This window comes from Bidens hawaiensis, unplaced genomic scaffold, assembly GCF_021521415.1.
Source record: "Bidens hawaiensis isolate Kalapana, Puna unplaced genomic scaffold, B.hawaiensis_p1.1 tig00056750_1, whole genome shotgun sequence".
Taxonomy (NCBI): domain Eukaryota; kingdom Viridiplantae; phylum Streptophyta; class Magnoliopsida; order Asterales; family Asteraceae; genus Bidens; species Bidens hawaiensis.
This window is the reverse complement of record NW_027500214.1, coordinates 31741-52690: the sequence shown is the minus strand read 5'-3', so window position 1 is coordinate 52690 and position 20950 is coordinate 31741. Positions and strand designations below refer to the sequence as shown.

Sequence of the window (20950 nt, the reverse complement as noted above, 5' to 3'; positions counted from 1 at the left end):
TTTAAAGTCTTTACTTTTACTTCAACGCTATTGGGCCAGCCCAAAGAGATGTGTTAGTTATTAGAACAACGTCAACATGTGGTATTGTGGTACATCATACATATTAATATTATTGCTATAGATTTTGACTTGCCATTTAAACACTCGAACATGATTTCCTTCCAGCCTCATGTCGCTCTTCAGTCTCGTCAACGACCGACTGGCTTCCAAAACACTTGGTCTCATGACGCTTCTCGTTTCCCTCGACCCATTTCTTGAACTTCCTAACCAACCATCTCCGTTTCTTGTGTTGTTGACTGGGTCCAAAAAATGGCTCATCATGGGGTGCCACGTTCTCATTGTCCGATTCATGAGCTTTGCACTCTTCTAGTGCTACATTTTGCCTTAACTCCAGTCCTGGCTCGTGATTATTGTTAACTATTTCTTCATGATGTTCTGTTTGTTGCTCGAGCTCCTTCCTCCTTGCAAGCTCATGCCGTAGGCATGCATGACACCAACGCAAATATATCAGCTCTTTTAGTTCGTTTGCACGGTCCTTTTTTATGTTTTCTAGCTCGTTTACTACTCGGTTGTAGTTCTCCAAGAGTATCTGTTCTGCTTCTGCCTAAAAAACCAAGACAAAATTGTGTGATTCAAGGTTTGTTTTATGTGCATCATACCTAGGTAAAAGAATATATATAAGAAAATAGGTTAAAGAATATATCTAAAACATACTGTCCAAATCAGTCATCAGTTAAGGATTTTCAAATCGTAACAAATGATTTGAGTTACAGTTTTTGGGTATGTAAATTTTATATTTTACTTGAGCCTTTAATGTTTTTAAGTTGTACTATACATGATTGGCCTTTGCTTAACCATAGGGACATGGTCTTTTAAGTTTCAAATTTTGGAGAATTATCACCTCTTTTTTTCATTATATTATATAAGTAGCTTTTTATTATTAATATCCCGTTAGGTCAAACCGTGAAACAAACCAAAGCCAAACCCTTATAATGGTTTCGCTTGGTTTAGTTTTCGTTTTCAAAGCTTTGATTTGGTTTACAACGGTCAAAAACCATTGCTCACAGTTGCTCGTGGTTTACCATAAAAACAATTACAACAGAACCGTAAACACCCCTTATTTCAGATCATTATTGAAAATAATCGATTTTGATTCGTGACCTAACCCACCCGTGTTTCCAACTCTACAATTTACCTTCGATACGACTTCATTTTCCGTTGTCTCTAGCTTGTTCAAAGCCTCGTTCTTCTCGTTCTCCAACCGATCGATCTCTGCTCTCATTACCTCAACTTCTCGCTCGAACCCCTCGATCACAACATCTTTTTGTTTCAACTCGGATTCATTACTCAACATTTCTTCTTCTTGTGCTTCAATCTTTAACTTCTGTTTCACAATCAACCTCAAACTTTCTTTATTTTTCCTCAAAACATTCTTCTCCCTTCTTTTAACAACTTTGTTCTCCGACCGCAAAGATTTAAGTTCTTCCAAAGCGTGTAAATACTCGACCACCATCTCATCAAACTTCTTGTTCTGATCCTCCATAGTTGACACCTCCCTTTCCAAGAACTCGGCTCGTTCTTTCTCCATATGCAAACCGTTTTGAACCTCTATTAGCGTGTGTTCTTGATCCTTCAACTCAATAAATTTAAAAAACCGAACCTCTATCTCCCTTTCAAGCTCTTGAAGCTCTTCAATCTTACACTTAAGGGTGAAAATATGTTCTTTAAGATGATCAACATTTTCGCTGTTGGTTTCTTGAATTTGATCATGCAAAGATGAAATCTTTTTTCCTTTAAATCTTGAAAACAAAGAACAAGTAACCGAAAATGCTAGAGGGATTCCAGCCATGATCAATATTGACTTGATCAACTCTTGTGATCTTGTGATCTCCATAAGTTAGTCGAACTTGTTCCGTTTCGGGTGTGTCTTGAAGAATGGTTGGAGATGATGAAGAAAATGATAAAAACGTTTAGTTGATTTGCAGGTTTGTGATGCATATTCCTTGCTTTTATGTTATGCTTTAAGCTATCTATGTTATTATTGACATGTAGCTTCTTGGTTGCTTTTGGGGCACACTTAGTGGCCACAAATGAAACTTTATTGCATTCTTCTTTGTGATCAATATTGTTTTCGAATCTGGTACCTTTTTGTATTCAATGTATAAAGTGGAATTCGGCAATTTCACACACGAGTGATATTTGATTTTTTTAACACATATATTTTTTTTGTTTAACTTTCCTTTTTAAAAGGAAAATATTCATCCATTTAAAAAATAAAACATAATATTTTGCTGAATTAATTATGGTGAACACGTTTAATGGACTTATAATGTTATTTCGAATATTAAGATTTTTTTCTTTTTTTGCTGAATCGTAACACCTTTGATTTTTATCATTATAAAGTCGAATTATAAAAAACACCACACCTTTTATGGAAACCTTTCTCTTCCCTTCTTTTGGATGAATAATTCTATAATGGGCAAGTCTTCCATGTAATCTTTTTCTTGAAGATTTAACTTGTATAAAAATAAATCAAGACAAAATCAAATGGAAATGTATAGTAATGTGGGTTGGATAAACACAAAAGCAACCAACCTAACTCATGCTAGTTCTCACAAGAAGTGATAATTAATGTCAAACCATGTGATGTTTAACATGTTAAGAAGTGAAAAACTCAACAAACAAAGTGAAAAAGGTGGACAAAGATATCTCAAAACAATCAAAACATAAATTGCAAAGTGTTAGGGATCGACCGGATGTCCATGGTCGATGGAACAAACCGAGGGGATCATTCGTGGTCTTTCCAGGTCCCAACACACGTGACTTGCGTTTTGCCCTGTAAAAGGATTTGTTGTGAACATTTCTCTTCACCCCTTTTGTTTACATATCTAAAGAATAACTCTCTTAGTTCTAACATCTTTTAAGCATTAGTTGAAGAAGAGATCAAGATCAAAGAAGAGCAAGAAGAAGAAGACATCTTACGACAACATTCATTTAATCTTGTATTATTAAGAGGACATCAGAGTTGATCTAATGATTTGTTAGTGAGTTGTTCATCATATGGTGATGATTTTAGACGGGAACATTATCTTGATATCGTGTTATTTTTTGATAAGGGTTAGGAACACTATATTCATATGGTGTTGTTTAGTTGTTGAGAGTTTGAGCACTCTCTTGAAGACAAAACTTGCATAGTTGTGAATGTTGAAGACTTATAAAGACATAGTATCTTGGCATAGTGTGTGAAGAATGTGATCAATGCATTCGCTTTATTAGAAACTTTATATTGGGGATTTCTACCATTTAGAGAAATGACTAGTGGAGAAAGTCTTGATTGAAGAATCGGTCAATGGGCGTACAGTGGATTAATTAGCATCCACTTCTCTATAAATTGTTTTTGTTATCTATATCCATTTAACTATTTACTTGTTGCTTATCTTGAGTAATTAAAAAGTTTAACAAATAAATTGCATATTTAATTAAGCTAAAATTAAGAAAACCTATTCACCATGTCTCCCTCTAGTTTTCTACAATTTTGAATCCATAAACGAACCCAATGCTATATATAAGGTTTGAATATATAAAACTAGACCATGTAAATGTCTAAGGTATCGTTTAGTATGTAGTAATCACAGGGGTAATGAAATGATTCATTGTTTGAGAATGAAAAAAGTGGTGTTTGGTTGCTTAATAGAATGAAATCATCCATTACATATGGAATTCCATTCCATCAAAACAATTCATTCCCACCCCTTCTTTTTTTTTTCATTTCATTCCTCCTTCACACCACTTTCTCAACAATAACACCACCTAACAACAACCACTACCATAGCCACCACCACCACCTGACTGCCACTGCCGCCGTCGTCGTCTCCACCATCACTTTCGCCACCGCTGCCACCACCACTACCTTACCGCCAGCGCTACCACCGTCGTCGCCACCATCGTCACCGTAACCTCCACAACCATTGTCATCGTAACCACTGCCACCATTGTCATTGTCGCCGCCTGACCATCACCGCCGCCACTGCCTGATCACCACCACCTGACCTCCACCACCATCGCCGCCACCCTACCATCGTCGTGACTACCGATGCTACCATCGCTTGACCACCACCGTCTCCACACCCACCGCCCTTGACGCGTGACCGCCACTACCACCACCATCGCTACCACCATTTTGTCGCCGGAGCAACTATCACCACCACCGTCGTCATTTCAGTTTTTTTTTTTGGTAAAAAAGTTTACTGTCAGATAAGAGTGTTTTTATCATTTCTATAATTTATTGGATAACATACAACATTAATTAATAATTTATTTTATTCTCATTGGTTAACCAAACATGACAAATGAATGGTACTGATCAATTTCATTCCCCCTTCATTCCATTCATTCTCTCATTCTATTCTCCCTTCGTTTCATTACCTTTAACCAAATATAATGTGTCAGACTAAGGAACATATGGTGTAACTGTAAGTCAAGATTCATAAATGGTGATACCAAATAAAACTCTTTCAAGATTTAAATACCATGTGTATATGGTTTAACTTTATAAAACTGAGATGTTTTCAATTTAGAAAGTTTTGAACAATGTTAATAACAAATGAAAAAGGTGTTTTATCTCTGTTAATGAAAATATGTTTTATTGGATCAGCTTTTAAGTTGTTTTCTATTATGAAAATAAATATTTTCCGGTGCAAATAAATTTAAGAGCTACAAATTGTTGGTCATTCAACTAGGGCCCAAAACTAGGCTGTGACAACCCCCCGCCCCCTAATGCGCCACAAGTTTTTCTCTACCGTCATATTCAGTCTTCTTCTTAACATTCTTTGTTGTAATTAGTAAAGTTGCATAAATGTTTTAGGATTTTTATTTTTAAATAAGAAAGTTTGTTTTAAGTCATGCAAGCTAACACGAAGTGTGATTTGTTGAAGGTTAGATCCTTCCCATGCTAGATGTAGAAGACCTTTACTCATGAGCTAGGCAGTAACAACGTGAAAATTTCGAGTCCAAAGTATCAACTTTTCAAAGTCTAGGGACTAAAATTACCAAAATTCAAACTTGAGGGTTAAAAATGAAAATTCTGTTTTCCTGACCCATCGCGCTAGGCGATGAGTCAGAAGAGACTCCCATCGCGTACCGCGATGGGGTGTCTGACAATGTGTGACACGTGTGCCACGTGGCACACGGTGACACTATGTGCTGCCACGTGTCACCACGTGACAACACTGCCGCCACGTGAAGCGGCGCCTGCCACGTGTCAACACGTGGCAGGTCTACGCTGTGCGTCAGCAGACCTATATCGCGGTACGCGATAGGTTTGCTCAGGGACCCATCGCGTACCGCGATGGGGACCAAAATTTTGTCTATAAATAGCAAGGTGCGGGTTTCATTCTTGGCATCCCACAACTCAGCTCTCTTACTTCTCTCTAGCTTCTCACTAAAACCCGACAATCATATTAACGATTTATCTCGATAAACGTGTCCCGATCCTTCGTTTGTGAACCTACGTTTCCTCAAAGTGTGTGTGCCACCCTCCACCCACATACCAAGACGGTGTTTGTTGAAATGGCGATGAATCTCGATAAGTGTGTCATCGAGTGTTGAAGATTTGGCGTTATCGTTTGACGACCAAAGAGATCAAGCGGTGTTGGAGTGTTGCTCAAGTCCCTAGAGCTTCGATACGCCACTAAGGTTAGGCGTAATAATGAACTCAGTATAATTCAATATTATATTCAAGGCTTAAGCCTTAAGTCGAGGTTATACTCGATACCTCGATAAAAGAAAAGAAAACATAACAAAGAAATGAATAAAAGTATGAATATTGAATATTGTGATTACATATATATATGTGTAAGTATATATGTATATATACTCTTTGTTATGAAAATATTATTTAATGAATAAAGAGTATTCTTAAATAATAAAATAAAATGATTACGTTTCTTAGAGAAGAAGAAACGTCGGGTTTTTATTATAAACTAAAGGTTTATAATTTACTTTTAAACTAAAGGTTTTTAAGTAAAAGAAAATGAACTAAAGGTTCATCGAGGATTGAGATAAGACTAAAGGCCTTAAGCCGGATCGTGTATCCGACTAACAAATATTTATACTCGTACTATAGGTGCGAGATAAAGAAAGGGAAATACCACTGGACGGTGAGTGAAGCCGATCCTAAAGAGACAAGGTGAATACGCTCCAAACTTTTAAACTTGTTTTCAAATGAGTCAAACTTGTTATATGAAATTGTTTACAAGGAATTATGTGTTCCTAAAACCGTTATAGATAAGAGTATGAACCTAGCCCTCAGGCTGTGGTATACATATGTCTGGATCCTTACATAGGTGTATGAGCATGATCGCACCACCCTTGGTCGTAGGATGCTCTCCTGCAGGGAGTACGACCGTTGTGTATATTTACGTGTACTTAATTAAGTCGAACGCTGCGGTGTTTGCTGAGGTGACCTAGAGTAGAGGCTCGATTTATAATGTGTTATTTGACTTTGTTATTTCTAAGCCACGTTGGGCCGAGGCAGACGTAGTCTCGAGGGGTAATAAAGTAAAAGAAGTTATTTTTGCGTCAGCGTGTTCACCAGCATTCGTTGCTGAAGTATTTTCTTACATTTTGCAGGTGAACAAGATTAGCACTTGGAATGTCGAAGTGTTATTAATATATCCGATGGCTCGGATTTCTTTTGTAACTTAATATATAAACATGGTGGTTTGTAATTATAAAGACATAAATATTTTGTAACAACTTAAACGGGTGTTTTATAATCCCGTCTTTTGAATGTATATACAAATATTACACTTTTGATCCTTAAAGTTTATTAAGTCTTCCGCAAACAAACGCAACTCTGATTTATTTACAATTACGATACCAACTTACGGGTCACGCTCCTAGGCCTAAGATGGGAGTGTGACATAGGCATTAAATGATATTTTGAATAATGCTCCAATACTTGACCAAATAGTTAGTATTATTCTTCTTGTTCTTCAATACATAACCAAATAGTTAGTATTTAGATATGAGACTCCTAATCATAATCGTTGTAACTCAAGAAATGTCCTTTACCCTAGCACCACCTATATATACAACAATTGAGCTAAATGCTAACGAACTCTGAGCATAGTGACATCTTCTATTGGTAGGTTGTTGAGGATGAAAATGAAACATGATTACTCCATCCAATCCATGTGGTTAAGTTTTTTTTTTTTCGGAACAACCAACTGACACCGAGTACTCCGTACACGGCTTCTATTGGCTAAAGATAGCCCGAGCTGGCCACGACTCTGGATGGACGGAGCCCCTAGCGGTTCACCTATTGAGGGATTCCCCGGATAAAACCCGACCTCCACGCCCGTCAAATGACACGACAGTGATGAGCCGGTAAAACAGGGTGAGATCAGGACTCGAACCCTAATTTCTGATATCTCCCATATAGATTAATAATAGTAAGGTTTGAACCCCATACCTATTATTACTAATAAAGTGAGTGCGCCACATCCAATTTACATCCATCTGGTCAAGTTAAGTTAACTTAACTTAATTGGTGAAAGTTAAAACTAAAGGTTACGAGTTAAGATTTCAGCCTTTATTATAACTGAACACATACAGGCAACATTCACCGGATCTCCGTTCACTTGTTTCCTTCGCCTGAGAAATCAATCAATTGGCTCGGTGCGTTTAACTAATTACAATCCCACTCAATCTTACTATACTACTACATTACATTACATTCATCTGATTAAATTATTCTGTTTCATTTTCTTCTCTAGGTTTACTCACACATTCGCATTTGTTTGGATCCAGTAGCTGTTGAATCCGAATACTCGTCATAATGGTAATCAGTCTCATTACATGCTTCAATTTCGTAATCCTTAACTTTGAATCTGATATTACATTGCAATTTTCCCATTCATTATGATCTATTGATTTCTAATTCGTTTTTTTTTTTAATTTTATTTAGGTTGTTCTAGCAGCTTCTATTACCAGTAAATCTGGAAAAGGTCATATCTCATTCTGTTGTTTATGTTTTGGATCCTTCAATTAAACCAGATGTGATTCAATTCTGTTTTTGTATTTTTTGTTTTAGAATATGTACTGCCAAGCAAAGCATTTCACAAGCATACTGCACAACTCTAGTTATGCAGTAGGTTGACTTGTTAGTATTTGTTTGATTTGATAACTGATTACATGTTGTCCAAATCAGAAAATGTACAATCATCTTGTCTTGGTTGATTACTGTTATTTATGGCAATTGATACACATGCCTCATGGTTTCTTCAGGATCTGGTTAGTATGATGTGCATGCTAAAACAGATGAAGTATTCACAGTGTTTAAGATCTATAGTAACCAATACTTTGGTTAACCTTTTTGTAGTTTATTTAGTAAGCCTTTTTTAAGATCTATATTAAGAAAATTATAATGTGTGATAGAGTGCCTTGAAACTCACTCTAGCAGAAGGCTTGAGTTCACTCAGTTACCAATTCAAGTTTTGTTAACTAACCTTTATGTAATCCTTGTGCAGCACTTGTTTCAAGGCAGTTTGTTGAAATGTCCCGAATAAGAATTGAGGGGCTTCTGGCAGCTTTTCCTAAGTTGATTGGAAATGGGAAGCAACATACCTATGTTGAGACAGAAAACGTGCGCTATGTGTACCAACCAATGGAGGGTGTGTATCTGCTGCTTGTGACTAATAAGCAAAGCAATATCCTTGACGATCTTGATACCCTGAGGCTTCTTTCTAAAGTCGTATCCTTTTAACATAAAACTGGTCATCTTCTTGTTTATATACTAAGATCTTACTTTTTGTATGGTGTTTATTCAAGATAAATCTGGTAGTGTTCAAGATTGATTTTTACTTTTTCCACATTATGCTATTACTTTTGGGAAATTTGTAATTTTCTCTCATCACTTTTGTCTCATTTTTTCACAAAGAGTACACATAGTATTTTGAAACTTGTATGATTCACAAAGAGTCCAACATAAAGTGGACTTGATGTATTGCTTCTAAATGATGTATCTACACAATGTTGATAAACATATTTGAAGCTCCACTCATTCTTTTTGTACACTTTCAAGTTGCTCCATTATTGATGAAAACAAAACTATTGATTTCCTTAACTATACATAGGTCCCTGAGTATTCTGCTTCTTTAGATGAAGAAGGCATTTGCAAGAATGCATTTGAGCTGATTTTTGCATTTGATGAAGTGATTTCTCTTGGGCATAAGGAGAATGTGACTGTTGCACAAGTTAGGCAATACTGTGAGATGGAGAGTCATGAGGAAAGATTGCACAAATTGGTATTGCAAAGCAAGATCAATGAAACCAATAATGTTATGAAGCGTAAAGCTAACGAGATTGATAAAAGCAAGGTAAAGTTATTAAATTTGCTTTGCCCTTTTTGTTAAATTTCTGTTGCAACAAGTTTGTGTGAATTTATGCAGATTGAGAAGGGTAGATTGGAAAAAGGCGGTTATTCTGCTCTTCAATCAATGGGTTCAATGGGTTCAATTGGAAGAATGGATAACTCTTTTGGCAATGATACGGGCATATCAAGTGGCAATACCTTTGGAAGTGGTTCTGGATTTGGAATAACCTCTGATGTGGACTCTTTCTCAACGAAGACTAAAGGTCAGTTGACCACTTGACTTGTCACGGATTTCTCATTTATACTTGAAAATTGTTTAAGACTGAGATAGTGCTGTAAACGAGCTGATCCGAGCCGAACCAAATCAGGATGGGCTCGGTCTTGGACTCTGGGCTCGCTTATCTTACTGAGCTGCAATGTTGACCTTCGGCTCGGCTTGTCAAAAGCTTGAGCCCGTTCGTGGTTTGTTTATTTTTGAAATTTTGTATTTTAATACATGTATTGGTAAATATATAAGCTAAAAGTTATATTTCTGACATACACATAAAGGCAAAATTTATAAACTACCGAATTCATAATTTACATATATAGATTAAAGTTTGGATTATAATTTATATATATTAAAAGTTGGGCTTTACTTTTAAACAAACCAGACGGAAATTTTTAATGTTAACAGAATTTTCAGTATATTTTTTTTCACTAAAAAATGCTATACGGCTTTTACAAAGAAATATAGGGGAGTGTTCAAATCAGAACCAAGAAATATGTTGAGAACTGCTAGTCCACCCACTATATTGTTAATTCATTAATGCAACGTACACGTGCTTTATGCGGCTCTTGCAGTCCTCAACATAAAACTTGTTCTAAAATAATGCATCCATACACACATGCGAATTTAATTTAAACAAGCGAGCCAAGAGCCGAGCTGACCTTGGCTCGGGCTCTGCTCGTTTACAGAACAAGTTGAGCCCTCGACTCGTTTACAAACAAGCCGATTTCGATCGAGTTTTTTTTGGACGAATTTTTTGAACAACCGTAGACTAAAAGATGGTATTTAATCAATCACTAGTGGTGTTTCAGGTCGTCCAACTGCTGCAGTTACTGCTCCAACTAAAGGCATGGGTATGAAATTAGGCAAATCACAAAGGGCAAACCAGTTCTTGGAATCACTGAAAGCTGAAGGTGAAGTCATTGTTGAGGATGTAAGACCAACCAGAGGTGCTGCTGCTACTGCTCCACCACCTACTGACCCCATAACTTTAACTGTTGAAGAGAAGCTTAATGTGGCCCTAAAAAGAGACGGTGGTCTCTCAAACTTTGATGTGCAAGGAACTTTGTCTCTTCAAATACTTAACCAAGATGACGGTTTTATCCAAGTTCAGGTTCTCATTCTGCAGATTATTATAGTTTTATGGTGTTAGGTTATTGTGGGCTTTGTAAAGATAAGTTTGTTTGTTATGATGTGATGTACAGATTGAGAGTGCTGGTAATCCAGAGATCAAATTCAAGACGCATCCTAACATCAACAAAGAGTTGTTCGCAAGTGAAAATATTCTGGGATCTAAAGACGCTAACAGGCCATTTCCAGCCGGCCAGTCTGGTGACGGTCTTGGTCTCCTCAAGTGGGGAATGCAAAGTAAAGATGAGTCAGCTGTGCCATTGACAAGTAAGTTTCTGTTATTATATATGTGCTTTTATTTGTTTCTATATGCTTTATTCTGAGTTGAATTCTCTGTCTTTCAGTTAACTGCTGGCCTTCTGTTTCTGGAAATGAAACTTATGTTAGCATGGAGTATGAGGCTTCATCAATGTTTGATTTACAAAATGTGGTTATTTCGGTCCCTCTTCCAGCTCTTAGAGAGGCGCCAAATGTAAGGCAGATTGATGGAGAATGGAGGTGAGTTCTTAGCTTATATATTGTAAAACAGCATTATTATATTTGTGGGTGTTTAAAAATTTGTTTTGTTTTTTAATTTTCAAATGCAGGTTTGATGCTAGAAATTCGATATTGGAGTGGTCTATACTTCTCATCGATAACTCCAACCGCAGGCAAGTGCACATCAATTAAAACTTCGTTTTTGAAAAGCATGACTTTGCTAAAAGTATAATGATATTGTGTAGTGGCTCGATGGAGTTTGTTGTTCCTCCAACCGTTACCTCGGTGTTCTTCCCGATTTCTGTGCGGTTTTCAGCAACAAGTACTTTCAGTGACATGAAGGTATGCATTTGTAATTCATCTACTACATGACACGGTTTGAATCATGTTACAAATTTTGTACCATGTAAACAAAGGGTATGCTTAGGGATTTTTTAAAGATGCACTTTTAAAAGTGATAAATAATAGGATTACGAACTTACCAACTGTAATAAAATACAAATTATGAATAACTACTGATTGTGTTGAGTATATGTCAAATTCAGATATTTTTTTATAAATAAATAAATAAAGATATTTTTTGTTCATTTTTCTTTGGATATTTTTCAGCCAATCAGTTATCATTTTGTAACCAAATATGTTTAAGAATACTATATTATCCAAATAATAATCTAAGTTTCTTCATAATTAAATGATTTCAAAGGTGGCTTTTGACCTGTTCGTCTCATGGTAACCGAAATATAAATATTTGCAGGTTGCAAGCATTGTCCCGCTAAAGGGTGGAGCTCCTCCCAAGTTTTCTCAGAGGACTCAACTGGTAACTGAGAGTTACCAAGTCGTTTGATCCCTGTTTTTGCCATTCAAAGTGATTCTTACAGTCCTCGGCTTCTGAGTTTTATCTACATAGATACATTATTTGTTTCTTTTTAATCGTCATATGATAATATGTTTTTGAATTATAATCGAATGATTACAGATTTGGATTTTGTCAATTCTTTTTCATAATGGATATTCTTGCTTTGAATTCATGTATGATGTCCAATGGACGAGAGCATCATCTTATGTAGCATATGTACGGGTGTAAACGAGCTAAACATGAGCATGGCTCACTTACTTTAAGGGCTCTGCTCGTTTAGAGCTATTTCTGAAGGAAGAGTTTGGCTTGTTTACATTCATAATATATGCACAATCTCATTGGGTTATCGAAACTATGCATTTTAAGCATAAGGTTTTCTTTTCTAATTTTTATAATAGAAAAAGGTCTAAAAAGGGATGATGCAAGTTCAATATAAACTATATTTGAGTAATCCAATCCAATTACACCTAGAGATGTTCAACGAAACCGGTTCCTGGAACCGAACCGGTGGACCCGAACCGGACCCGAACCGGTTCCTACCCGTTTTTTGTAGGAACCGGACCCTATCTGATTCAACCCGATGATCCGTGACCGGTTCTTGCATTTCTGAGTGGGGGCGGGTAGGAACCGGAACCGAACCGGGACCGGTTCTGGAACCGAACCATCCGGAACCGGTTCCTAACCGGTTCTAGCCGTTGGATCGAATATAGCCGTTGGAAATCGTTTTTTTGGCCGTTTTTTGACCGTTGGGGTCAAAAATAGCCGTCTTTTGGCTCCCCCAAGCACCTCACTGTATTTGGTGTCATGGGTTCATCATAACACTCAAAACGCAAACCCGAACGCAAAAAAATACAAAAAAACGCTATTACAACGTTTTGAGTTCTCTAATCTCTTGTTTTCTCTTCTTCTATATTCATATTTGTTGTAATGGCTGCCTCACAATCATCGGTTGGTCAAGGTTCCAACGCCGAACCAAGTTTCGTTCGTATTGTACATCATAATCGTAATCAAGAGATTTGGTGCAATTGGGATTTGGTTGAATTGAGTGACCATTCATTGAAGGCTCGGTGCAAGTTTTGTGGGATTTATTTAAACCCACTTTCGAATTCAAATTTGAAGAAACACATCGAAAAACCGTATTGCAAGGCGTTGAAAAAGAACGTCGATTTGCAACAAACGCAAATGGATAGTGAAGGCGGAATATTTACATACCAAATTGATCGAGTTCAAGATCGTATGGCGAAGTTTGTGATTCAAGAAGCTTTGCCGTTTAGCCACTTCGACAACCCTCGCTTAACCGCCATGATTCGAGATACGCTTCAACCACAATACACTCACGTAAGTCGTCATACTCTTAAACGTTATTGTTTAAAATTGTGGAAGAAGGCCAAAGAGGTATTAATTGCATATTTTGAAAATATAAATACGGGAATAAACTTAACTAGTGATGTTTGGTCGGCTCCACATGGTCTACCCGAATCTTATCTTTGTGTCACCGCTCATTGGGTAAACCCGTCATCGTGGGAAATGATGAAACGCACCATTGCTTTCGAACTCTTTGAGTATCCACATACGGGAGATAATTTGTTTGAAATTTTAGATTATGTTATAAAAACTTATAAACTAGAAAATAAAATATTTTCAATGGCATTTGATAACGCGTCGAATAATACATCGGCGGTTGATAAATTAAAATTAAAATATACGCCGATTTGCAATGGTGTATTTTTTCACTCAAGGTGTGTTGCACATATCATTAATTTAATTGTGCAAGACGGACTTGCTTCGGATGAGGTTACATCGGTTATAAACGATTTTAGACTAATGATACATGAAGTTTTTAAGAAAAGTAAAAAAAGACAAATGGAATATAGAAAATTTTGTAAAGATACGGGAAGAAAAGCTTTGGGAGCTAATTGGGATGTACCTCATCGATGGAATTCCACTTGCATAATGTTTCAAAGTGCTTTGAAACAAAGAGAAACTTTACAAATGTTTCATTCTAGTCTTGCCGAGAATGATTTGGCAATCCCCTTTTCAAATGAGAAATGGGAAATTATTAATGACTTATCGACTTTTCTTGAAGTTTTTAAAACATAACTACGAAACTATCGGGAACGTATTATCCGACAAGTCCCTTGGTTCTTTCGGAGTTATTTTTAATCGTTAACAATCTTAAAGAATTTGAAAATAAAAGTCCAATGTTTTCAAACATCATATTACCAATGAAGTTTAAATTAAAAAATACTTTCTTGAATTGCCACCGGTTTTTACTTGCGCCGCCACTTTAAACCCAATGTTAAATGTTACGAGGGTTGAATGTGTGATAGACGAAATTTTTTCAGCCTTAGATATGCATGAAGTTGACCAAAACTTTTCAACAGAGGCAAAAAATGATTTTAACTTGAATTTTAAATTTATGTATGACTTTTATTTAAATAAATATGGGTCAAACATACACATGCCTATGCCGGGGGGGGGGGGGGTCTTCATCAAGTTCAAGTGCTACTAGAGTACGAGATCCCATGATTAGCCTTATGAACACCGTTCGCAACGTAACGGCTAAAAAACAAAGGGGTAACACCCCTTCAAGCGAACTAGGAAGGTATAGTGCAAATGATTACTCTACCGGTTTATCCGAAGAGGAATATGACACTTTTGATGTTTTGGCTTGGTGGAAGGTAAAGGAAACCGAGTTTCCGATTCTTGCCACCATGGCCCGTGATTTACTAACCGTCCAAGCTTCTACGGTAGCTTCGGAATCCGCTTTTTCTCTTAGTGACAGGGTAATATCGGTGAGAAGAACAAGACTAAATTCGGAGTCGGTGGAGATGTGCATTTGCTTAAAGGATCACTTGGACTCAATCGATCGTATTCAACACGTAACCACTCTCGAAGATGAAACACCACTTGATGTTCGAGTGCACGACGAACAAGAAGGCATTTCTACAAGTAATTCCGAGGAAGAAGTCGCCGCCCAATAATTACGACGAACAAGAAGGCTTTTCTAGAAATAATATGTCACAACTTTATATTTATAAGTTTAATGTTTTGTTAGTTTGTTTTTGAAGATTTTAAAACATGTAACCTTTTTTTTTGAACTTCTTAAAGTAAATAAAATGAATTTTATTTTAATTGTTTTGTTTATTTTTCATGCTATACAAATACGAATCGTAGTTTAGAATCCAAATCGCAAACGAAAAACGAAAAAAAAAACTAAATGCACTTGTATTGCAAATCCAATGAACAAGTTTACATTGTACAATGGTTACATATTTAACTGATGATGTTCCAACTGATGAAACTCTGCAACTGATGTGTCACTGATTCATATTTTGCATCAGTGACAACAAACTCTGCAACTGATGAATGTTCCCAATTTCTCATCAGTGGCAACCTTCAGTAGTTGTCATCAGTGGCAGCTTTCCCACTGATTCAACTGATGACTCTTCCCACTGATGAGTATTCCTCATCAGTGGCAGCTTTCCCACTGATGAGTATTCCTCATCAGTGGCAGTCTTCAGTAGTTGTGATCAGTGGTAACCTTCAGTAGTTGTCATCAGTGGCAACCTTCAGTAGTTATCATCAGTGGCAACCTTCAGTAGTTGTCAACTTGTCATCAGTGGCAACCTTCAGTATTTGTCTTCAGTGGCAACCTTCAGTAGTTGTCTTCAGTGGCAAACATCTTCAGTAGTTGTCTTTTCTTCATCAGTTAATTGTTTATTTTTATCTTAATTGTTTTTTTTATTTTTCATGTTATACAAATACGAATCGTAGTTTAGAATCCAAATCGCAAACGAAAAACGAAAAAAAAAAAAAAATTTTTTTACACTGTAACCGGTTGGAACCGGTTACGGTACAGGAACCGGGTTAGGAACCGGTAAGAACCGGTTAGATAGGTTAGGGGTCCGAGAGTGGGAGAACCGGTTCGGTTCCCTAACCGGTTCGAGCCTGGAACCGGTTTAAAAGGGGGTTTTGAATATAGGAACCGGTTAGGAACCGGTTCCGGTTCCTAGTCCCAAACCGTTTTGAACATACCTAATTACACCCATAATATATGTACACTCTCATTTGGCTATCGAAACTTGAAAATATACATTTCAATCATTTTTAACATTTAGTTTTGTGCATAAATTTAGGAAAAATAATGGTTTGACTGTTTGTTACATAAAATAGCTCTTAAGTAACAAACAAAACAATTTTTTTGGTAGTGATGAGCAACAAAAGTTAATAACATTTTAATTAATATTTACTTTTTAACCTTGTTTTGTAGTATTTTTCTCCTAGACTTTGGGGTTCTACTTGTTAGAATATTTTTTTCATGTATTTATTCTAATGTTTAGTTTATAGTAGATTTTTAAAAACATTTTTGTGACAATTTGTTTTCTCTGTGTTAACATGTGATTGGTCGTATTTTATATATTCTGTTGTCGAAAGTCATACAAGATGAGTTTTATTATATGTAGGCCCAGTTTTTCTCCGAGTAGGCATGTCTAATTAAGGCATGAGGTTTAGGATTACAACTTACAAGCATCTATCAATGATCCATAACTCTTGCTCATTTGAACACATACAAAGAGAGGAAATATGATAGTGATCCAAACTCATTAGACGTCTTTAGCAAAATGGTATATTGCGTATCAATCTCACCTTATGAGAAGACGATACTACTTTTCATGTGCTCTATCTCGAATTGGGTGGTTCGATTTTTTCTGTTAGTGACTAAAGCATTGTCAACATATCAAGATGTCATAAGATGACTGCATGGTATCGCATCTAGTTGCATGTATTTATGACACCTAGCAAAAATTGGCAAGGTCTTCACCCAAGTTTTGTGATCCTTTACTAATGGTTGATTCTTAAGATATTATATATAGAGGGTTCAGTCTTTTTACCCAGCCTTAAACGGCTTTTGTCAACTTTATCATATCCGGAGCAGTGATGATTATATCGGTGGCCACACTTTGCATTACATTACACTTTATCACCATTAATGCAAATTGACAACACATTAACCCCGGCCACCATTGTATATATATTTATAGCACACTCTGCTTTAATTTTAATAATTTTTATGAACATGTTATCAATGTTTTTTTACCTTCTCACCTTTTGATATATTAAAAGCATATGGAAATTGTTTTCATCTTATGAATTCCACGATCAGTGTTAAGACGTATATTATAACATTAGTACGTACCATACAATGCTTGTTTGTAATAAGGATTTTCCTATAGAGAGATGCTAATTCATGCAACATTCTAGTCACATTATATATATATATATATATATATATATATATATATATATATATATATATATATATATATATATATATATATATATATATATATATGCTACCAAGGCCGCATTATTTTGTTTGCATCATATCTAATTAGTTAATTATAAGGAGAAACCAAGTTTAGGGGTTATCAGTTTAACAGTGGGCAAGAATGTATAGATCGACTTTAGTTAACAATTAATGTGTTCAATATGAAATGCTAATGCATTTTTTTAAAAGAAAGAAAAACATTATGTACGTAATATAGATGTTATATAATGTAAGCACATATAATGACTAAACGATATTTAATTGTAAATCCATATCCATCTATTAATTCCCATCTCTAATTTTCAAATTCAATTAATTATACACAAAAAATTGTCATTTATGTAGTAAGGGAGAGGCTTGTGTTTCATATGGCATATGTTCGAATATTCATGCTACCGTCATTTGATTTCAACGACATCAGGTAATGATGGGAGACTAGGCGAGTATCTGGTGTTCATTAGTTGGTTTCTTGAACATAATCTCATCACACTGTCATGCCTTTGGACGAGTGTTCACAGGCAGGGGCGGAACTACAAGGGGGTCAGACCCTCCGGCCACCCAAGTAGTACTTACACGAGATATCATCCATTTACTAGATTTGTGTATTTTAACCCCTGATATTGCTAGTTTAGAGTAGTTAAATCATCTAATTGTTAAAGTAACTAAAGAAAAGTGAAAAAAAATTGAGTTCACCGGAAATTTTGAAGAAGACGAAGTGCAGGGAGGGAGTTATTTGGAGAAGACAAGGGTATTAACCGCATTATGGTAGTTATCTCTAGGTTAATATAGATTTATATTTTTTTTTTACTATTCAAATCCAACCAATAAAAGTAAGTCCATGACTCAATAGTGTACTAGTACTGCATACAAAAGTTTAAAGGAACTTTTCCCAATTTCCACTTAACTTATTTTTCTTTTCTTGAATGACTTCAAATATTTAACAATGAAAATTTTATGTATGAGTTGATTTTATTTGCTTTTAATTTGTTAGTTTTTTTTAATATATCTTTTTAATTAGTTAAAATAATATCTTAGTTTGCTATCTGAATCGACCACAATCGTATATGTTTATGTTGACCCTCCGGTAAAATGTTTCTGGTCACGGGCGTTGACCTTAGGTGAGTGTTTTCCCCGACTGAAAGGCGAGTGTATCCCGATGTGATGAATTTAACCGTCTATAGCTAATTTGGAGGTTTCGTCGACACATAAAATATGCATGTAAAGAGACTGTAGCTACAAGCATGGAAATATGATCATATGTTGGGGTTAATTTACTTTAAACTACATATGAAGAAACATGTTTTTAAATTGTTGCCGAACCGACAAAAGTATAGTCCCTTGCTTTATGCAGATAAATATGTTGGAAGGCATTGATTGCTCAGCTAGTTAACTCATTGCGCTTTTCTTTCTCTCTCTCTTTTTTTTTATAGTTTCCTGTTAATTCGAGTATATTTGGTGTTCATAATCATATGCAATATTATTCCTTTTACCACTATACATCCTAAATTAGAATAGTTTGCTTTACAAAATTTGCTAACCATATGCTGCAAATCACCTTTTGATTTTTTTCTTTCGTTTGGTTCTCGATCATTTCATATTACAACAATTTACTTCAAGATTCTATGATTATTTAACGATGTTCGATTAGTGTACACATAACTTAAATCAGGCATAAATTCTGGCCAACACATTGAGTCTGATTTCATATGATAAACTCTAAACTACATTACTAACATTCTTTAAGAAACTGGTCTAACATCTAAACCTAAAAAATAAGCTAGTAAACTAACAATAGTTTCATTTCATGGATTAGAAGGAAGACCAGTCCAGTTGGAATAAGATGAAGTGTGCATTGCAGCCCCATCATAGTTAACCATATAGTTGCAGTGGTTGTGAATGGCAGTCATCGGTGTGCTCTCAACAGTCTCTTCGCCCGACATGTCTGTGTACCCGGTTGTGGATACTTCTGCTGGTTTGTTGGTGACATGTTCTTTTAGTATGGCTCTCAATGCTAGTACCTTCATCAATTAAAGTGTTAATGAACTTAAGTAATTAGAGATAAAAGATCAATGAATCAACAAATGCACTACATTAATATTATAAAGTATATATTTGTTAGGGTTTATTGTAACATAACTACTACTGTTTAAAGATGATTACAACGAAAACCTAATCAAATAATATCCTTTTTAAATATCGGATTTATATAATAATAAACCCTAGCTAATACATTCTCTTTAATAAATAATATATACATAAATATATACATACCTCCTCTTGAAGTTTTTGCTTCTCTCTAAAGACAACTTCAAACTCTTGTTTAAGTGCATCGTACAATCGCTCGAGCTGCTTCCCCTTCCAACGAGCGCGACGGTTCTGGAACCAAACCGCAACTTGTCTTGGCTGCAGCCCAAGTTCCTGTGCAAGCTTCATCTTTCTGTCAGGGTCCAGTTTGATCTCCTCCTGGAAACTGTTTTCCAATGCCTCTAGCTGCTCACTTGTCAATCTTTTCTTCTTGTCCTGATTTTTGTTATCATAATCATACTGGTTCACCTCCATCATTGGTAAAGACCATTGTTGCATCATCTGATTCTTCATCTCTGCAGCCGCTCCTGTTATCATACAATGTAGATATCAAAATGTTACACATGACTATATATTTTCCAAATATGTTCAAACTTTATAGTATACAAACCATGCACAAAAGAAAGTAATATGATCAATAAGAGTTAATTAGAAGAATAATTACCATATGGGTCAGTGTTATAGTTATAGAGAAAGGGAAAAGGAGTTTGTGAGGGCCTTGGAATAAAGTTTAAGTTGCAACTACTCCACTCCATATGTGTATGCAAACTTACAAGTTATGGTGTAATTAGTGTGTAACATATATACACATATATAGGGAAGACATATACCAAGTAGGATATTGTTTGGATGTGAGCATAAGTTAAAAAGGGTAATAAAGAGAAGAAGAAGAAGAAGTTAGGGGATGTGGAAGGTCACTATCTGGTCCCCAATGGGTTTGATGCATCATAGACTGACAATATGCCTTGACTTTTATGGAACCTCTGACTCCAGCTATCAGTACCTTTTATGTATCTGTCTCCTAATCATGGAACCTTGGGATACTCACTGGGATATCAACGTCGGAAGAGACGAGAACACACAGAGATGGCTTCTTAATGTGCTAACATGTAATGAGTACTCACTCACATCTCTACCTTCCAAAATTTATATTCGCACCCATATATTAATTTCTCTTCTTTACTTACATTACTACATGTTCACTAGCTTCTGTTTTTGTCTTGCATATGGGGTATATCCCAACACCCTTTGTAAATACAGAGAGAGGTAGATTCAAATACGTAATTAATTTTTCATACAAACCGTACAATGTTTTCATTAATGTAGCTTATGTATATTAATATGTAACATATATTAGAGCCCTCGTTGTGGGCGGCTTTAAAGCTCCCACATCACGCTAGGGCTTTAAAGTGGGGGCTTCAACAT

At 35.9% G+C, this 20950-nt stretch overlaps 3 protein-coding genes across 3 annotated transcripts; 1 reads left to right on the top strand and 2 right to left on the bottom strand.

The window, feature by feature from the left end:
* Positions 1 to 111: 111 nt before the first annotated feature.
* Positions 112 to 1907, bottom strand: LOC143601565 (protein CHUP1, chloroplastic-like). Its single transcript, XM_077078949.1, has 2 exons — positions 1196 to 1907; positions 112 to 604 (listed from the first exon to the last, which is right to left on the bottom strand). Exons 1-2 carry the CDS (start codon positions 1892 to 1894, stop codon positions 137 to 139), a joined length of 1167 nt encoding a protein of 388 aa, XP_076935064.1. The 5' UTR covers positions 1895 to 1907; the 3' UTR covers positions 112 to 136.
* Positions 1908 to 7773: 5866 nt separating this feature from the next.
* LOC143601566 (coatomer subunit delta-like) lies at positions 7774 to 12278 on the top strand. The gene is made up of 11 exons (XM_077078950.1): positions 7774 to 7843; positions 7970 to 8009; positions 8532 to 8755; positions 9138 to 9380; positions 9453 to 9639; positions 10457 to 10758; positions 10850 to 11042; positions 11120 to 11273; positions 11363 to 11425; positions 11498 to 11594; positions 12007 to 12278. The coding sequence occupies exons 1-11, from the start codon at positions 7841 to 7843 to the stop codon at positions 12094 to 12096; spliced, it is 1596 nt and encodes a 531-aa protein (XP_076935065.1). The 5' UTR covers positions 7774 to 7840; the 3' UTR covers positions 12097 to 12278.
* A 6818-nt stretch (positions 12279 to 19096) lies between these two features.
* On the bottom strand, positions 19097 to 20286 carry LOC143601568 (putative homeobox-leucine zipper protein ATHB-51). The gene is made up of 3 exons (XM_077078952.1): positions 20190 to 20286; positions 19712 to 20052; positions 19097 to 19458 (listed from the first exon to the last, which is right to left on the bottom strand). Exons 1-3 carry the CDS (start codon positions 20278 to 20280, stop codon positions 19243 to 19245), a joined length of 648 nt encoding a protein of 215 aa, XP_076935067.1. The 5' UTR covers positions 20281 to 20286; the 3' UTR covers positions 19097 to 19242.
* Between the last annotated feature and the right edge of the window lie 664 nt (positions 20287 to 20950).